The sequence below is a fragment of the Chanos chanos genome, chromosome 3 (genome assembly GCF_902362185.1).
Source record: "Chanos chanos chromosome 3, fChaCha1.1, whole genome shotgun sequence".
NCBI lineage: Eukaryota > Metazoa > Chordata > Actinopteri > Gonorynchiformes > Chanidae > Chanos > Chanos chanos.
The window spans coordinates 6320726-6336427 of record NC_044497.1 but is presented as its reverse complement, the minus strand read 5'-3'; the positions used below and the strand labels follow the sequence as shown (position 1 = coordinate 6336427).

General features: G+C 44.4%; 2 protein-coding genes across 2 annotated transcripts; one reads left to right on the top strand and one right to left on the bottom strand.

The window, feature by feature from the left end:
• Positions 1 to 649: 649 nt before the first annotated feature.
• Positions 650 to 10429, bottom strand: ipo4 (importin 4). Its single transcript, XM_030769498.1, has 30 exons — positions 10220 to 10429; positions 9817 to 9903; positions 9632 to 9711; positions 9480 to 9521; positions 9215 to 9344; positions 8159 to 8338; positions 7838 to 7903; positions 7312 to 7413; positions 7055 to 7138; positions 6717 to 6872; positions 6532 to 6585; positions 6272 to 6381; positions 6035 to 6143; positions 5660 to 5789; positions 5217 to 5330; positions 4931 to 5044; positions 4677 to 4800; positions 4248 to 4359; positions 4022 to 4143; positions 3819 to 3896; positions 3671 to 3728; positions 3246 to 3351; positions 2814 to 3007; positions 2400 to 2450; positions 2130 to 2255; positions 1705 to 1931; positions 1435 to 1567; positions 1206 to 1310; positions 1000 to 1069; positions 650 to 909 (listed from the first exon to the last, which is right to left on the bottom strand). The coding sequence occupies exons 1-30, from the start codon at positions 10283 to 10285 to the stop codon at positions 779 to 781; spliced, it is 3261 nt and encodes a 1086-aa protein (XP_030625358.1). The 5' UTR covers positions 10286 to 10429; the 3' UTR covers positions 650 to 778.
• Positions 10430 to 13050: 2621 nt separating this feature from the next.
• nanog (nanog homeobox) lies at positions 13051 to 14961 on the top strand. The gene is made up of 4 exons (XM_030769513.1): positions 13051 to 13435; positions 13790 to 14169; positions 14265 to 14384; positions 14647 to 14961. Exons 1-4 carry the CDS (start codon positions 13051 to 13053, stop codon positions 14959 to 14961), a joined length of 1200 nt encoding a protein of 399 aa, XP_030625373.1.
• Positions 14962 to 15702: the final 741 nt, after the last annotated feature.

Here is a 15702-nt window from a genome sequence, read left to right as displayed (position 1 = left end):
GTGAATGTGAATGAGTGAATGAGTGTTAGTGCACTGAGATATGAAAGAGTGTGTGATGATGTGAATAGTGTGAATGTGAATGAGTGAATGAGTGTTAGTGAACTGAGATATGAAAGAGTGTGTGATGATGTGAATAGTGTGAATGTGAATGAGTGAATGAGTGTTAGTGAACTGAGATATGAAAGAGTGTGTGATGATGTGAATAGTGTGAATGAGTGAATGAGTGTTAGTGAACTGAGATATGAAAGAGTGTGCGATGATGTGAATAGCAGGCAAAGGCACAGCTGGTACACTGAGAAGTAACAACAAAATGTGGCAAGTCTGAAAAATTCATTTTTATCACTGTAAATGGAACTTGTAGCTTCACACTCTTAAAAATCACAAAGCCAGAATTTCATGGATTTTTTTGGGGGGGGCGGGGCAGCATTAGAGCATTACACAAAAAACAGTAAACAACTAAAAACAAATAACAGCAAAAAAAAAAAAAAAAAAAAGAGAGAGAGAGGGGAAATGCCATGGCAAACCGTTACATAAACGATGAGAAACAAAACAATAGGAAACACGTCAGAAACAAGACAGAAACTCAAATAACAATAAATTAAAAGGTAATACTCTGAACATTGCTGCTGCATAACATTATGTCATCGAAGTGCTGAAGTCGGCATGTGTTTAGTCAAAGTGAACAATTCATCGAGTAAAAAAAAAAAAAGTCTTTTTGTTTTCCATTTGGCTGGCTTTCGCAAGAGTGGAAGGCCTGAGAGGAATGGGGCAAGGGGAGCTATGATTGAGTGACGACAGCCGTCACCTTGGTTTTCTGCTCGGCAGGAAGTGACGTCACAGCGCTCTGAAATTCCTGCGAGTGTCGCTGGGCGACGTCTTTGAGTAGCATGAGCAGGGTGTTCTGAGTCTCTGTTGAAAAACAACACCATCAACACCATTAAGAACAGAATACACGCGGACAAGCAGCAATGAGAAGCACAACGAGAAACAGTCTCTCACCATCATCTAGGTTTTTAGTCCCAAGGACATGAGTGGCCACAGACATGATTGGCTTCAGGTGACTGACAATCTAAAAGACACCAACAGGCACTCAGTTAATCCAGATTAGACCTTGCACATGGATATTAGAGTGGGATGTATCCTGGGCTGGGGCCATAACTCTGTTTGGGTTTTACAGTTCTAGAGAATGGGACAGTCAGTAATACCAGAGCAGGGTTGTTAGTGTAGAGGTAAGCCAGGCAGCTGAACACCGTCTTATTCTCCTCCATGTCTTCTACCAGAGGGAGACGCCCAAGCAGGGCAGGAAACACCTGGAAGACACAGTTAATGAGAAATCTTAATATTAATCCTCTGCCCTAATCCTGCCCTGTGAGAAGAGTATGAATTCTCATATTAAAAACCATCAAGGACAGGTGATAAGAACCTCTACAGTACCTGTTCTAGCGGCACGCCTGCAGTGTTACCCATGATCATTCTGCACAAGGCAGCACACAGGTTGTCAATCACCCTCCTGTCTGACTCTTTAGCCAATAAATTGGAGAAGAGGGACAGCATCATTGGGTAATCCCTGAGAGGTGGGGTTAAGGGTGAACCAGAGATGCGCTGATCTCAGATCTAACACATCACCAAACCAGTAGCTTTTAAAACATCAGATCTAGTTATAACCAAGACACACACAGACACACAGAAAACTGTGAGGGATACGATGCGACGATGGGGCCTGCAGCCTGTGCCAGAGATCCCAGGGCGAAAACGCTGTTGTTGCGCACCTCTGGGTCACTGTCCTTCACTCCGGCCACCAGCACCGGCAGGACCTGGTTGGACAGCCTCCCGGCCACTCCCCTTCCCCCAGTCACGCCCGCCAGAGAGTGCAGAGTCTCTCCCAGCGTGCCGACAGAGAAGGAGCGGTCGGCCACCGTGCACGAGGGTTTCTGTCAACAGGGAGAGGAAATTCACCTGTGTGGTACTGAAATAACAGTAATGCAGTGATAACTAGTTTTCCTCATAACCCAATAACTATAAAAATGTAGGATTACGATACAGAGACAGTAAAGTGAGATTATAAGAAGACACTAGCTAAGAGAGCTGGTGAAAAAGTGAAGAAGACAGAGAGAGAGTGAGAGACTCACTGCTTTGTTCATGATCAGTGGTAGGAGTTCTTTGAGGTACGGTAAAAAGGCATCAGGCTGGGCTGCTGAGGCCAACAGAGGAATTCCCTCACCAGCAAACTCCTGGAGCATGGCATCATACTCCGCCTGACACACACACATATAAACATGTCATCATTTCAGCACAGACAGACATCACTTCCCTCTAAGACATAACCCGACAGTGAACCTGCATTAGGCTAAGGGAGCTGGAGAATTACTCAGAGTCTCCTTTTCAAACTGGATATTAACCTGCTGCTCATCATCGTCTGCGTCATCCCCACCTCCATCCTGACACACAGTCTGCAGAGAGAGAGAGAGAGAGAGAGAGAGAGAGAGTCTGAGTATTACAAAACTCACTTTAACAAAGCCATGAAACCTAGGTTACACCAGTCCACCCTTGACAGCAGCACATAACAGAATTTAACTAAGACACATGAACACAGTCCACAATCACAACCTCTTCAGCACTGACTGCAGTCAGTAACAGAGAAAGTTCCAGAGTTCACACAGATTAAATTATAACTACACAGAGAGAGAATTGTAAATAGCTCCTCTCCAATGTGTTGCATTACTGTTCCTGATCTGTTTCAGTCTGACAGGATTTCACCGGCTGGTAAAGGAGCGACGGCCTTGAACACAGAGTCAGAACTTTACAGAACTTACTTTCTTCTTCAGCACGTCCCGGATGGCGTGGCTGATCTCCCCAAGGCGCCCGGGCACCTGCAGCACCTCCCCCTGGCAGGATTTGATAATGCCATTCAAGGCCTCCAGGACCCCCATCACCACCTGCCGCTCCCGCTCCTGACGCACAGCCTCCAGGAAACACGGCAGCACCACGGCCAGGAGCTTATGCAGCGCTGCAGAGAGGAGGGGGGGGGGGGGGGGGTTGTACAGCAGGAACTGTGTGATAAAATTAATCTGGACCTGTCCTCTATGCAGAACTTTACGCTCATTATTTTCTTCACTTCTAAAATGAGATGTAGAGGGGTGCACAAGTGAAAGGAGGAATATCAAAGGCAGAGCGAGAGAGAGAGAGAGAGAGAGAGAGAGCGCGAGAGAGCAAGAGAGAGAGAGAGAGAGAGCTAGAGGGATTACCTTGGTGGTTAGGCTCAATGGGATTCTCCTTCCACACTTTGTGCTGAGCTCGACAGAACTGGCCCATGGCCCCGAATGCAGCCCTACGCACATCCTCATGGGGAAACTAATCACACACAGGGGGACACATGTTAGTAGAGAGCACACAAGCTTACAAGCATGCACACTAACTTACATTTACACACTGTTCTACGTAGACATGCCATTAATATAGTGAATTGGGGTGACGCAGATGTGCTTGTGCACACAGACACACGGTCTTTCTCCAACACATCTACAGACAAGTCCTGTAACAAATTTTGCCCTATATAGACATGCATGCACGCGCGTGTGTGTGTGTTGACTGTGCGCCACTTGCAGCACAAAGTCTCCTTCACGGCTGATTACACAGTCAAAGCTGAGAGGACGCTCTGCCAGCAACTCACATCACGCAGTTCATAGACCTGCTGGAAGCTGGACTCCAGGAAGGGCTGGAACGCCACACTGTCAGACAGAGATCAGAGAGTAATTATTCGGTGTGTGTGTGTGTGTGTTTGTGTGAGATGCTGCCATGACAAGTCTGATGTTAATTACCCCGTGTTGTAGGCGATCTCTCCCAAAGCATCACACGCATCCACTTTCTCGTCAATGTAAGCATTTTCTACACTGAACCTGAAGACAGGCAACACATATCAATGTGAGAGAGAGAGAGAGAGAGAGAGGGGGGGGGGGGGGGGGGGGGTGGGGGGGGGGGGGGGGGGGTGGGAGAGGGAGAAAACAACAGCAGTATAACCTACCCAGCAACATCTCTGTCCACTCCTTCATTCTCTCCATCCTCCTCCAGAACAGCATCACCCTCTTCGTCATCATCATCTTCATCATCGAGCAGGACAAACTGCTTGTCTTCCTCCAGGTGAGCCTGAAAAAAGAGAGAAGAAGTCAGAAGAGGAGAGGGGAGAAAAATGATCTTTACTGTACTGGGACCACAGTCATCACTCTAATTTGTCAGGTAAAGGTACTGACCGTCACGCCCTCTGTCGATTTGAGTGACAGGAGCATCACCGTGCTGATAGCGGTGAGGTGGGGATTAAGACACTCTGGGCTGACTGTGGACACGGCTGAGAACAGGCTATACCTGGAGAGGTTTAGGAGGGGGCAGAGTGTGGGGATAATACAAGACAAGATTGAGAGAAATTTTGAAAGGCTTTAAAAGTGATCACACCAAACCCAGCCAAAGTCTACACCTCAAAAAAGACAACTTACTTTAAGAAAGTAAACATTAGAGGCTTGGCGGTGTAAATCGTTGAAGAGAAGTTAGACACAAAAGCACAGTTTAAAAATGAATCTTCCGCATTTCCGTCGCCCATCAGACCTGAGCATTACTAGGCAGAATACTGGAGCCAACCCGAAATGAAAGAGGCCAGAGGGAAGCAGAGGAATTAAAGTTCATACGTGCATCGGCGCAGGTCAGGATCATCCACAGCATCTGTGAGGTTCAGTCCTAACTGAACACACTCAGCCGCCAGGGGACTGAACACATCCTTACCCACTGTACGGGCCAGCACGGACAGAGTGTCTGAGAGAGAGAGAGAGAGAGAGAGAGAGAGAGAGAGATTAGCTCCTTTACCGTGGTTCTTTCAGTAAATTATGAGAATATCAGACAAGACGAGCAGAAGCTGTGTGAGAGAAGTGTTTTAAATTCCCACCGAGAGCCTGCGTCTGCAGTGATCTCATCTCTTCTCGTGTGTCGGTGAGAAAACCCTTCAGACTGTCAATCACAGGTGGAAAATACGGCACCAGCATCTCTTTGGCCGCATTGGCTGAAAGTAAGAGGATAAAATCAGACTTTTTTTTTTTTTAACACCATGTCCTCCAATAACAGTCCTCTTCACACGATCGTTAAGAGAAGGAAGAGGAAGAGAAAGCTTTTTAATGAGAACTGAGAGGACTCTGGAAGGCAGAGAAAGAGGAAAATAAATTTGAGGGAATTACCTATGGCTCCAATTGCACTGACTGCAAGCTCCTTCAGTTTCAGATTATCTGTTGTATTCAGTGCTGATAGCATAGTCTCCATTACAGTTGGTAGGTAGGGCTGAATATTTTCACCTGAAAAAGAGTGAGAGAGAGTGAGAGAGAGAGAGGGGGGGGGTGCAGGAGAGGGGGAGAGAGGGGGGGGGGGGGGAGCAGGAGAGGGGGAGAGAGGGGGGGGGGGGGGGGAGCAGGAGAGGGGGGGGGGGGGGGAGAGAGAGAGACTACTTAATCAGTCTGCTATTGTCAGTGCAGACACGTAGACAGAAGTGAACAGGTCTTGGCTAGAATGACAAACAGCAGGATAGTAGCTCCCTCGAGCTGAATAATGATGACACTGAAAGAGCTTATGGTCCAACAGACATTTTAACACAAACAAACGGATAAGAAACAAGATTCACTCTCACCAAGGTTCTCCAGAAAGTTCTCCAGAGCGTAGAAGGCCTTAGTTACATGTCCGATCTTCACTTGGTTTAGTCCAGACATGTAGCCTAGCAACAGTGGCATCAACTCTGCGTGATACTTACTCACCTCAGGCTGAGAGAGAAAAACAAAACAACAACAAGCATACACATTTATATTCACAAACAGCACCAATAAAAGAATTTAAGAAACAGAGAACATAAGGGGGCTAACAGTGCCATTACATGGAGACGTGGACACCAGAGCCAATCAGAGCTTCGCAAAAGAAAGCAGCAGCCAGAGGTTTGAAATAAAGACAGTCACCAGTCTGCGTTTAGAAAAAAACATGACATGACCGTCAGTTTGAGGACACGTCTGACCTGGAGGTATTCGGAGAACTGTCCCAGAGCAAAGAGTGCTGCGCTGCGGACAACCTGGTTACTGTCAGACAGACTGGAACACACTGTCTGCAGCACAGAGGGCAACATCCTAACCACACAGGAAAACAGAGAGACAAGGCTCATTTTTAAAAAACTGCTTTCATTTAGGTGAGAGATGCTGTCTGTGGTTGAGAGCAGTTTGTGATGGCGTATGAGTGAGGGCAGAGCAGATCGTACTTGGTGCGTATGTGGTCGGCGCAGCCTTCTGCCAGCACGGCCAGACACATTAATCCTCCTTTCCGCTCATACGCATTCTCACTGGCCAGACAGGCCTTTGTCAGGGGCATCTGATACAAACACGACAATAAGTTTATACATTACAAACATCAGGGCGGGTATTATAGGGAGACAAAGAGGCTACATGCGCTGCATTACTGGTACTGGAGAAATCTTCTCCAGCAGAGTGAACATAAGACTAAATAAATGTGTTCACTAACCAGTAGAGGGAACAGCTTCTCTGGAGGCATGTGTAGAGCCATAGTGTCTATAACCTGCAAACAGGAGAGAACTCACTCAGATACAGATACAGCAATACCATCCAACAGCCTAGAGAGAAATGGAGAGAGGAAGAGAGGATGAGGGGACAGGAGGGGTCTAGGGTAGAAAAAAGAAAGAAACTGACCTGAGCAGCAAAGTGTTTGGGACTCTCACTGTTACCGTCACCCTCAGAGTCGCTCTCCTCATCCTCTGGGTCCTCCTCACCAGGAGGGGGCGCTGCACTCAGAACAGGGAACACTACCTGCAGAATGGGGCCCAGCAGCTTCTGTTTCATCACAGCCTGAAAGGAAAACGGCTTCAGTCTCAGGAAAAAAAACCAAACGACTCCAGATCAGCTTTACGTCTAGTGCAGATCTAGGCTTTCCCATTCTGAGCAAACAAACAGCATTAACTTACGGTGTGGATGTGGATTAGTGTATTGCAAATGTGAGGGGGGAGGCTGGCCATGCCTCTGAAGTATACCTTGCTCTTGAGTCTGATGAGGAGAGCGATGCAGGAGAGCGCTTTAACTCTCAGGGAGTCACTGAGGGAGGTATCCGCACTGATCTGAGAACAGGTGGTAATACATCAGTTAGTGTTCTGACAATGGTCAATGTCCTAATGCTCTCACAGGCTCATACAGGTGTCGAAGATAGGATCTGCAAGTTCAATTGGTACGGACTGTGAATGAATGAGGTAACACAAAGTGACAATGTGTGTGTGTCTTTCTCTATGCTCACCTCCAAACAAAAGCGAACAACCTCAGCAATGTGAGGGACAATGATGGAGACTTCACTCTCCATCAGCTCATCAAACACTTCCATGGCCTCACTGGCCTGGTCCTAATGAACATACAGTGATAAGACAGCATCAGCAAGGTGCTTAAAGAGAACAGGGAATTCATACACAATTCATACAGAAAGAGGAGGGGGATTACATAACATTTTACGTAAATCAAGGCCCACAGATCTCAGAGTGAGAGTGCTCATCTATGATCAGCTCCCCTCTGTCTTTCTACCTGTACTTATTTGGATTATGAAAGACGGCAAACTGACCCCTGATCAGGATAAGTGCTCTGAGGACTATCACAAATACAATCCCAGATAAAATGTGAGGTTTCACTAATGTGTTGATGTGTTGAACTGAGAGGTTCACATCAGACTGATTAGCACTTAGGTATTCATTCCTGATCTCCGTATGCATTCCTGGGTACAGATGAGGACATTAGCACAACAAGTCAGTCAAAGAGTGTGGAAGCAGCTTGACCTGGTCAGCCTTAATGAGGTGTTTAAGGGCAACAATCAGTTTGGGGATCAGTGCGCGCATCAGGTTCTATAAAACAAACACAAAGAAAACACGTTTTCCTCAGCCACATGTAAAGAAGCACTCCACTCACTGGTATATCATATTTTATTAAGACAACCCATCAATATTCATCATGGCCTCTGTATGTGACCAATAAAAATACAGGCACTAACTACAATAATCAATGAATATAGAGCTCCCATGTCAAGTTTGACTGTTCACTCGAAGATTACTGTGTCAGTGGGCAGTAATGAGTGAGAGTCCAGGGCAGCCAGTTCTCACCATCTCCTCTGAGCCCGTGTAAGCAGTGATGGCAGTCAGGGTCAGGATGCTGTAGTAGAGGGCTGTGGGGTTGTTTAGGTCCTGCAGCACTGTGTCTAATAGCTGCAGCAGCTGTCTGTAATGTGGTTGAAAGGCCTCTGGGTTTGACTCCACCACCTTACTGAGCAGCAAAAGACCAACCTGAGAGTGAGAAAGAAAGAGAAACAGAAAAAGAGAGTGTAAGGGAAATCTGGAGTCACCTTATGAAGAGTTGCTAAGTCTCAGAGACAGATATGATGAATCATGTACCTTTATTCCAATAGCATGATCATGGGAGAGCACGCTCTAGTCAATTGTGAGCACAGTCTCTCCGAACAGAGAGAAGCACAAAGTATTTAAACAGCGACGCAAACAACTTTAGAGGTGGCGTGATGAGGGAGTGGGTCTAGTTTGTCTAGCTTTTGAATTCTGACACAATATGTTCTTTAAGGATAACTGCAGAGTGAACCCCAAATGCTCCCTCACAACTTCCCTTTGTCTGACATATGATTTTGTCTTTAATACAGACATAATTTCAGACTGTGGCAGATGGTCACAGCCCGACATCCCTTTAAGAGTTTCACTCGTCTAATCTAAGATACTTTCACCCGCGGTTACAAACAGTTCAAGCGGTGACCGATACAATGATTATACAGAGGTTAAAACAGATCAATAATACTTCTTCTTTTGGGCTTGCAGGCACATTCCTGCACACTCTCAACCACTGCATCCTCACATAACTACTCTTTGTTATTTTTCACTGTTCGCCTAAGCTTCAATACTAAGTGTCATTTTAAGACTTGATTAGGCAGAATATATGTTCAGGCAGTGTTAATGTTTCAATATTTCCCACGAGAGAACGAAAATGAAATTACTTCCTGAGCCTGTGGAGAAGGAAAACTACTCTACTCTCTGGGTAACATAGTTCAGACAAGGTCCAGACACAAAGCATGACATCCATCACGACTGTAACCGTAGTATTGTGATCTAGAGACGCTGTCTGTCAGCAGATTAATTAACAAAGGGATTTGCCCAGACCTGTCTGTCCTGTGGGTTGGAGCTCTTTGTGGACTGGTTCAGCAGTGCTAGCAGAGCAGGCCACTGGTCTGGGGTTTCGTGTTTGACCAACACTGCGCTGAGCTGGGAGAGCGAGTGTCGAACAGTGTGTCTGAAAGTTAAAAAAAAAAAAAAAAAACGGATATTAAGAGATATAAATATTACATAATCTTAAAATAAAAATTCAGTATCAAAACACCGTTCATCTGCCTTTCAAAGCAGATCTGTTTATTCATGAGGGACTTACTCTGTTTCTTGCTGGAAGGCTTGAAGAACCACTGACTTCAGACTATAGAACAAACATATGCATTTTAATGGACATTCTGTATGTCTGGATTTAAATGCGTACTAATAACAAAATTGAGTAAACAATGAAAAGGATATAATGTATAACCTGACCTTTCCCTGTGATCAGGGCTAATCTTCTTCCAGTGCTTCATCACCCTCATTCTCAACATCACTGTGGCAGACTGACGAATCTGACAGTGACAACACAGCACGCATCAAAAGCAAAGTCTTCCACATCTGCTGCTCTTCCACAGTCAGTGTCAGACATAGCATTATTAATGACAGATGATACGTACCTGTGGATTCTGAGATCCAGTCATCACCGCACACAACGCTGGTATAATGGCTGGATCTTTGAAAGCCTGTTTCAGTTGTGCTGTCGCCTGAATGGAGAGATACCACGTTAAACTTATATTCAGCACTGGTCTGTCAATTCCGTGAGGTTGTAGATGCAGTAAACTCCAACATAATGAAACGGCGAATCTGTGGCAAACTAGCTGATAGGAACAGTTTGTCAATTTAGAAACCAAAGCATTGGAGACAGACAACACTGACAGTCCGCGCCTGTTGAAAAAAACTATTGCCACATACGATTCGTAACCATGAATTGCGCGTTACATTTTAAAGCGATAAAACATGACAGCCGGTTTGACAACTCCACTGACAGCTTAATTAACAGGATAGATAATGTTCAATTACCTGTTGGATAACGGCATTGTCAGGCTGCGTGAGCTGAGAGAGAATGTGCTCTAGCTCTTCTGTCATCTTGACACGGATATTTAGGACGGTCGACGAAACCGTTAACGTTTCGATTCAACAAGCCGGCCCAAACGCGCTAACCAGATGACAGATTACACGTCCAAACTTGGGACGACACCAAAGGTGATGTATCTGAGTTAGCGCTTTCCAGGCAAGAAATCAGGTCAGACACCTCTGACAATAACTGGAAAGTTTAATATTTTCATCCAGTTATGATGTTAAGTCTTGACTGAGGCTAAAAGAATCAGCGACGGTTGAAATTCAAGTGTCGCTTTCGGCCGAACTCGTCCCAAAAGTTACCACGCGGACTGGGGTCGGGCTGAACACCGCGTGAGACACATTGTTAAAGGGTCCGTGCACAACAGCAACCATAAACGCTCTTTCCCTAACTACACAGCGCCTGCCATAGGACCGGAGGATACACTGAACTACTGTACAAAACTGTGATGAACTTTTAATTGAATAGAAACAACACAAATAAGTTTACGTACTATCCATCTGTGTTCAACAAAAGATGGAGTTGCAGGTGTGACTGTCTCGACACTGACTGATTATATTGATTAAGCCAATCCATACATTAATAAACAGACCTATTTGAATCACATTGAGGATTTTACGTTTATACATAACCGGTCAAGAGATCAATTTGATTACATGGCGAAAAAATCAATAGGCAAATTTCGGCTAAAACAGCATTCCAGACGGAGACCTAGTTTTGTATTTGAAGTTGCAACGGACGCACGCAAGGGAGAATGAGGTGATAAAGAGCTATTTGCCATGCTATTTGCACCTCAATTTGGCATAAAAAACAAAGAGCGCTGCACCCAGCTGAGAGACAAAAGACTCCCATTATCGATGAAAAAACAACAGTCCCATCCATACCATGTACAAACAACCTCACAAAACTTTTAACCTTAACCACATTAAACCTTTTTGAATCGAAATGCAACTCGACAAAACTTTTCCTCGGCAAAATACTAAAATGAATCCTAAAATGTATCACAAAGCGCTCATGTCATACAGGAGTGGGGCACAATGGACAAAAGAACTGAAAGGTATGGGCAGGCAAAAAGAAAAAAAAGATATTCAAATGTTTATCATGAAAATGTAAACGAAATATTAGACCCACAATAATAACTATGTGCAAATCATGAACCTTTCAAGGACGGAATTATAAATCTTCCCCTCTATACTACCCACATGTCAAAATAAAACAAAATGAAATAAAAACAACTGCAAGATGGCATCCACATTTTCAAGCAAATAGGTCCAGACTACGGCACTTCACGCCTCTTCACACCGCTCTGAGATCTGAAGCTGAGCTGTACAACGCACAGGCTCATCATTATGGCATATTTTCACCTCAAACTGAACGATTACCATTTTAATGCAGCAAGCAGGGTGGACAACAAACACGTCCATTTGGATGCTAATAAGCAATAATCGCGTTTGTTAGACTCACTCCTGTAAAAACACTCCTAAAACGGGGTGATGCATTTTAAAGCCTATATCAGCAATTTGATTTCAGTTCTTTCAAACCCCACATGAATTGTGCAGGAGATCAGAACTGATGGACTGGAGATGTAGTTGAAGACTAGACCAGTATAAATACACTCGACTCAATGGATCAGATACCTAAGTATTAATCACTTGTTACTAAGCTTCTCCTTCAGTGTTCAAATCACTGCATGCCCTACTCCTTCTGCTGGAGATCTTCTTTTGAATAAACTTTATCGATAGCAGGGAATATTATTGTCCTTATCTGACAGTTTTATTGGTTTAAAATGGCAAGTTATAAATAAAATATAAAATGAAACTATATTAAAACACAAAGCCCCTTAAAGGTCAGGATAGGTGGATATGAATAAGGTCAGGTGGGACATACCTGACAGTTAAAATGATTTTCAAATGAAAACAAAACAAAATAAAACAATATCAATTCCATTTCCCCAGTTTTGAGATAGGACATATCCATTAAATAGCATATCATTTAATCTATGATACCATATAGAAATCTGGGCTGATACAAATTACACAGAGAATAAAGCAACAGTGATCATCAAGAAATTACTGTTGCAAATAAGCATCAGTTTACAAATGATTCACTACACCCATTAGCTAAAATAACCACTGGTTACTGGCTTGAAGATATGTAGAAAAACAAGATTTCATGTTTGATGAAGCTCAGCCACTATCAAAAAACTTGCAGTTACAACACACCGTTCCTGAAAGCAAAAGACATTTTCATTAATTGTTCATTAATCCACTTCAGTAAAGTCTTGTCTAATGGAATGGTAAATATATAAATAAATATCTTTATTGAACCATGTACAAGTCAACAAGTCATTCGGATAGTTAAAAAAAAAAAGTTTGAAAAGTCCAGCCTTTTGGAATCAAGAAGGGGGGTGGTCCTAAGCAATCTCCTATCAAGGTCATTCATTGACTATGACAGTGACTGATTGGACAAGACGTTTACCTGCATCTCCACCCAAGTTCTCACCTAGGCTTATAAAGCCTACCTCAAAACCACATAACGTTTAGTATTTTAAAGGACTAAGTATAGGGAGGATTTGACAAAAAATTAACTGTGGTCCCGTTTAACATTTAGCATCGTAGAAAAATATTTTTTTTTGTCGATCCAACGGAACTGGCTAATAACTAAGCAATTAGGCGCGAAGTTTCAATTTTGTTCGCGGGCTAACAGCGGTCGTGTAGCTACTTTGTCATTTAAGGCTGCGTGGATTTCTTGCACACATTAGAGAGCTGCTGAGATGGCGGACTGGAAGTTAACAGTAAGCTATAACTATAATCCATCTTACCACGCCTATGCTTATGGCCTCATGTATCCCCAGGGTTCTGAACAAACCCATCAGAATTTGAGTTGGACAGAGGCCGTATACAACCAGTCCAGTGGGATATCTGGAGGTTACTACTCTTCTCAACCGACTCAGCAATCACCGCCCCGTAGTCCTGAGGACGTCGCTCAGAACAACGAACACTATCCTGGATCTCCTCTGTATTTTACCGACTCTCAGGCGCACACACAGAATGGTCGACTTTTCATCTCCAACAACCACAGTCAGTACGATCAACTAACGAAGGAGACGGAGCTTCCGAATAGCGATACCCAAAGTGATTCGGAAGCCCACACACCAGGTAAAGCCAGCTAGCCGTCGAACACTTGAGATCTAGCGACAGATGTGCGATGTGGTCGTAAAATGAATGATATACTGGACTTTTTTCCCCAAACTAATATTATAGACATTATCTGTGATTAGTAATCGAGTCGATGTTATGATACTTGCATGGTTTGGATGTTCCAAAAATCTGACGATCTCGTCACCGAACAGAGTGACGTGACAGAAGTTCGTTAAACTCGCCATTTTGTTAAATCTTAGCCATTACGTACATGTACGTTAATTTCCCCGCAGCGCCTCACGCTGGAGTTATGACGTGTCATAATTTAATGACCCATGAACAGCACTCAGCTGAATAACTCTTCTCATTCAGACTCATGGAGTTCGGCGAGTAGCAGAGAAAGCTGTGTCCCCCAAACCAACACTAGTGTCCCCGTCTGGGGGAAGAAAGACGGAAGCGACGAAACAGATGGTGGTAGCCCTGAAAGCAGCGAGTCCGTCTCCAGTTCAGTCTCGGTTAAAGAGTACGACCCAACAAGTGTGGTTTTGGGTACCAACACTTTACCTCCGACACCTTCAGTGGTCCCATCACCCCCCGAAAAAGCAGCAACCGGGCGCCCTAAGCCTAAACTGCGTACCGCTTTCTCAGAGGAGCAGATGAACGCGCTGATCTGCAGATTCAACATGCAGAGGTACCTGACCCCTCCTGAGATGAGGACCCTCGCTGACCTGACGGGGCTTTCCTACAAACAGGTCAGGAGGCTGGTGCTTTAAAAGTTAACACAAATGAATTTGGCCTTGGAATTGAAAGTTGTGTGTGGTCTAACAAGTTCTACTGTCTTTTGAAGGTGAAAACTTGGTTTCAGAATCGCCGCATGAAGCTAAAGAGACACCAGAAGGACAATAGCTGGGTGTCGGAAAGGTTCCCAAACAATGGTTACCCAAACATCTCAACCCAACAAACTCTGGTAAATATTTCAATATTTATCTGCTTCTCTTTAGTCTTTTCTGAATGACCTGTTCACCACGATTGTCAATTCTGTGCGAGTCTTGTCATCTCAGTAACAGTGACTCATTCAGTCTGGACATAGAGCAAAACGTCCAAAAAAGGAGGCACGTAGTTTAGATGAGACAGTGTCTTAAAGGCAGGATGTTACATGCACATGTTTCCTTTTAGTAGTCCACTATGTGGGTCAGGTCTGTGGCCATTAACCTATATAACTCTTTCAGTTACAGAACGAGGCCCATAGGCTGATTCGAGACCCATACTCCAACCAGCAAATGAGAGATGCTTTTTTGAAGAAGAGCCCTCCACAGACCCCCTTTTACCTCAACTACCCACGGCCACTCTCTCCTCCCCAAGTTCCCACGCGACCCCAAGCGAACTGGCCCCTGCCCCCAGCTGTGACGCACTATGATTACCCCAACCCTGCTGGCTACGGCAACAACACTAGCATAAACGTTGATGACTGCAGCACCACGGACCCAAACACAAGCCCTGAACGTTTGACTGCAGTGCATAGTGCCACCCAGTGGTCATCTTAAGTAACTGCTCTTAGGGGTGGGAACTACTTTTGTACATAGATATTTACCTGCTACCACAACTTTGGTTGTAGAACAAATCTGTAAATAGTTTTGTCCTTTTTTTTTTTTTTAAGTTGCAGTTAACTGCTGATTGAAGTGCAGTTTATGCATCTTAATTTTGATGAATTGTGTACTCTGGTAGCATGGCAACCTGGCTGTGGGAGATGTTTTGCTTTTAATATCTTGTAAAAGTTTTTGCTTAAAGTTTTATACACGAGTTCTATTTTTTATAAGCCCAACACTTCTTCCAGAATATTTAATCCTTGTTCTGTACCCTTTGCTACATGTGATGGTCTTTCATTTGTGTCTCTATGGTTATGCTAAATTTGTCCGGCAGACCTGTTTAATGGATTTCTTCACAAGGCACTGTGCCAGACCTGTGTACGGAAGATGAATGGTCATTGCTGCACTCAACTATGTTACGTGTCTCAGTTTGTGTTTTCATACAAGTTTCCTAGAGTATAATGCGGTCAACTCCCAGAGCACCATATACTATCGCTGTATCATGTGACTTGCTGTGCTGTTTAACTCTTCCACTCTCGTATTACGGTATAAAACCTCATGATGATAAAAGACTTGAATTGGAAACTGCTTTTGATCTTGGGCCACATGCGTGTGTCATGGTTCACAGCATGACTGGGTGTTAAGCAATAAATAGTTTGTTCAACTCCCTCCCCTGCCCTGCCATCCAAGACTGTCTGT

What these genes read in the sequence shown, in the direction of transcription:
- ipo4 (XM_030769498.1), bottom strand. Translation starts at nt 10,285, where the DNA reads ATGACAGAAGAGCTAGAGCACATTCTCTCTCAGCTCACGCAGCCTGAC. An exon ending in GAACTTTCTGGAGAACCTTG is followed by an intron (nt 5,331 to 5,659) that starts GTGAGAGTGAAT and finishes ACTCTTTTTCAG; the next exon opens with GTGAAAATATTCAGCCCTAC. An exon ending in CATTGAGCCTAACCACCAAG is followed by an intron (nt 3,008 to 3,245) that starts GTAATCCCTCTA and finishes TCCTCTCTGCAG; the next exon opens with CGCTGCATAAGCTCCTGGCC.
- nanog (XM_030769513.1), top strand. Translation starts at nt 13,051, where the DNA reads ATGGCGGACTGGAAGTTAACAGTAAGCTATAACTATAATCCATCTTAC. An exon ending in TTCGGAAGCCCACACACCAG is followed by an intron (nt 13,436 to 13,789) that starts GTAAAGCCAGCT and finishes CTTCTCATTCAG; the next exon opens with ACTCATGGAGTTCGGCGAGT. An exon ending in CGGGGCTTTCCTACAAACAG is followed by an intron (nt 14,170 to 14,264) that starts GTCAGGAGGCTG and finishes TGTCTTTTGAAG; the next exon opens with GTGAAAACTTGGTTTCAGAA.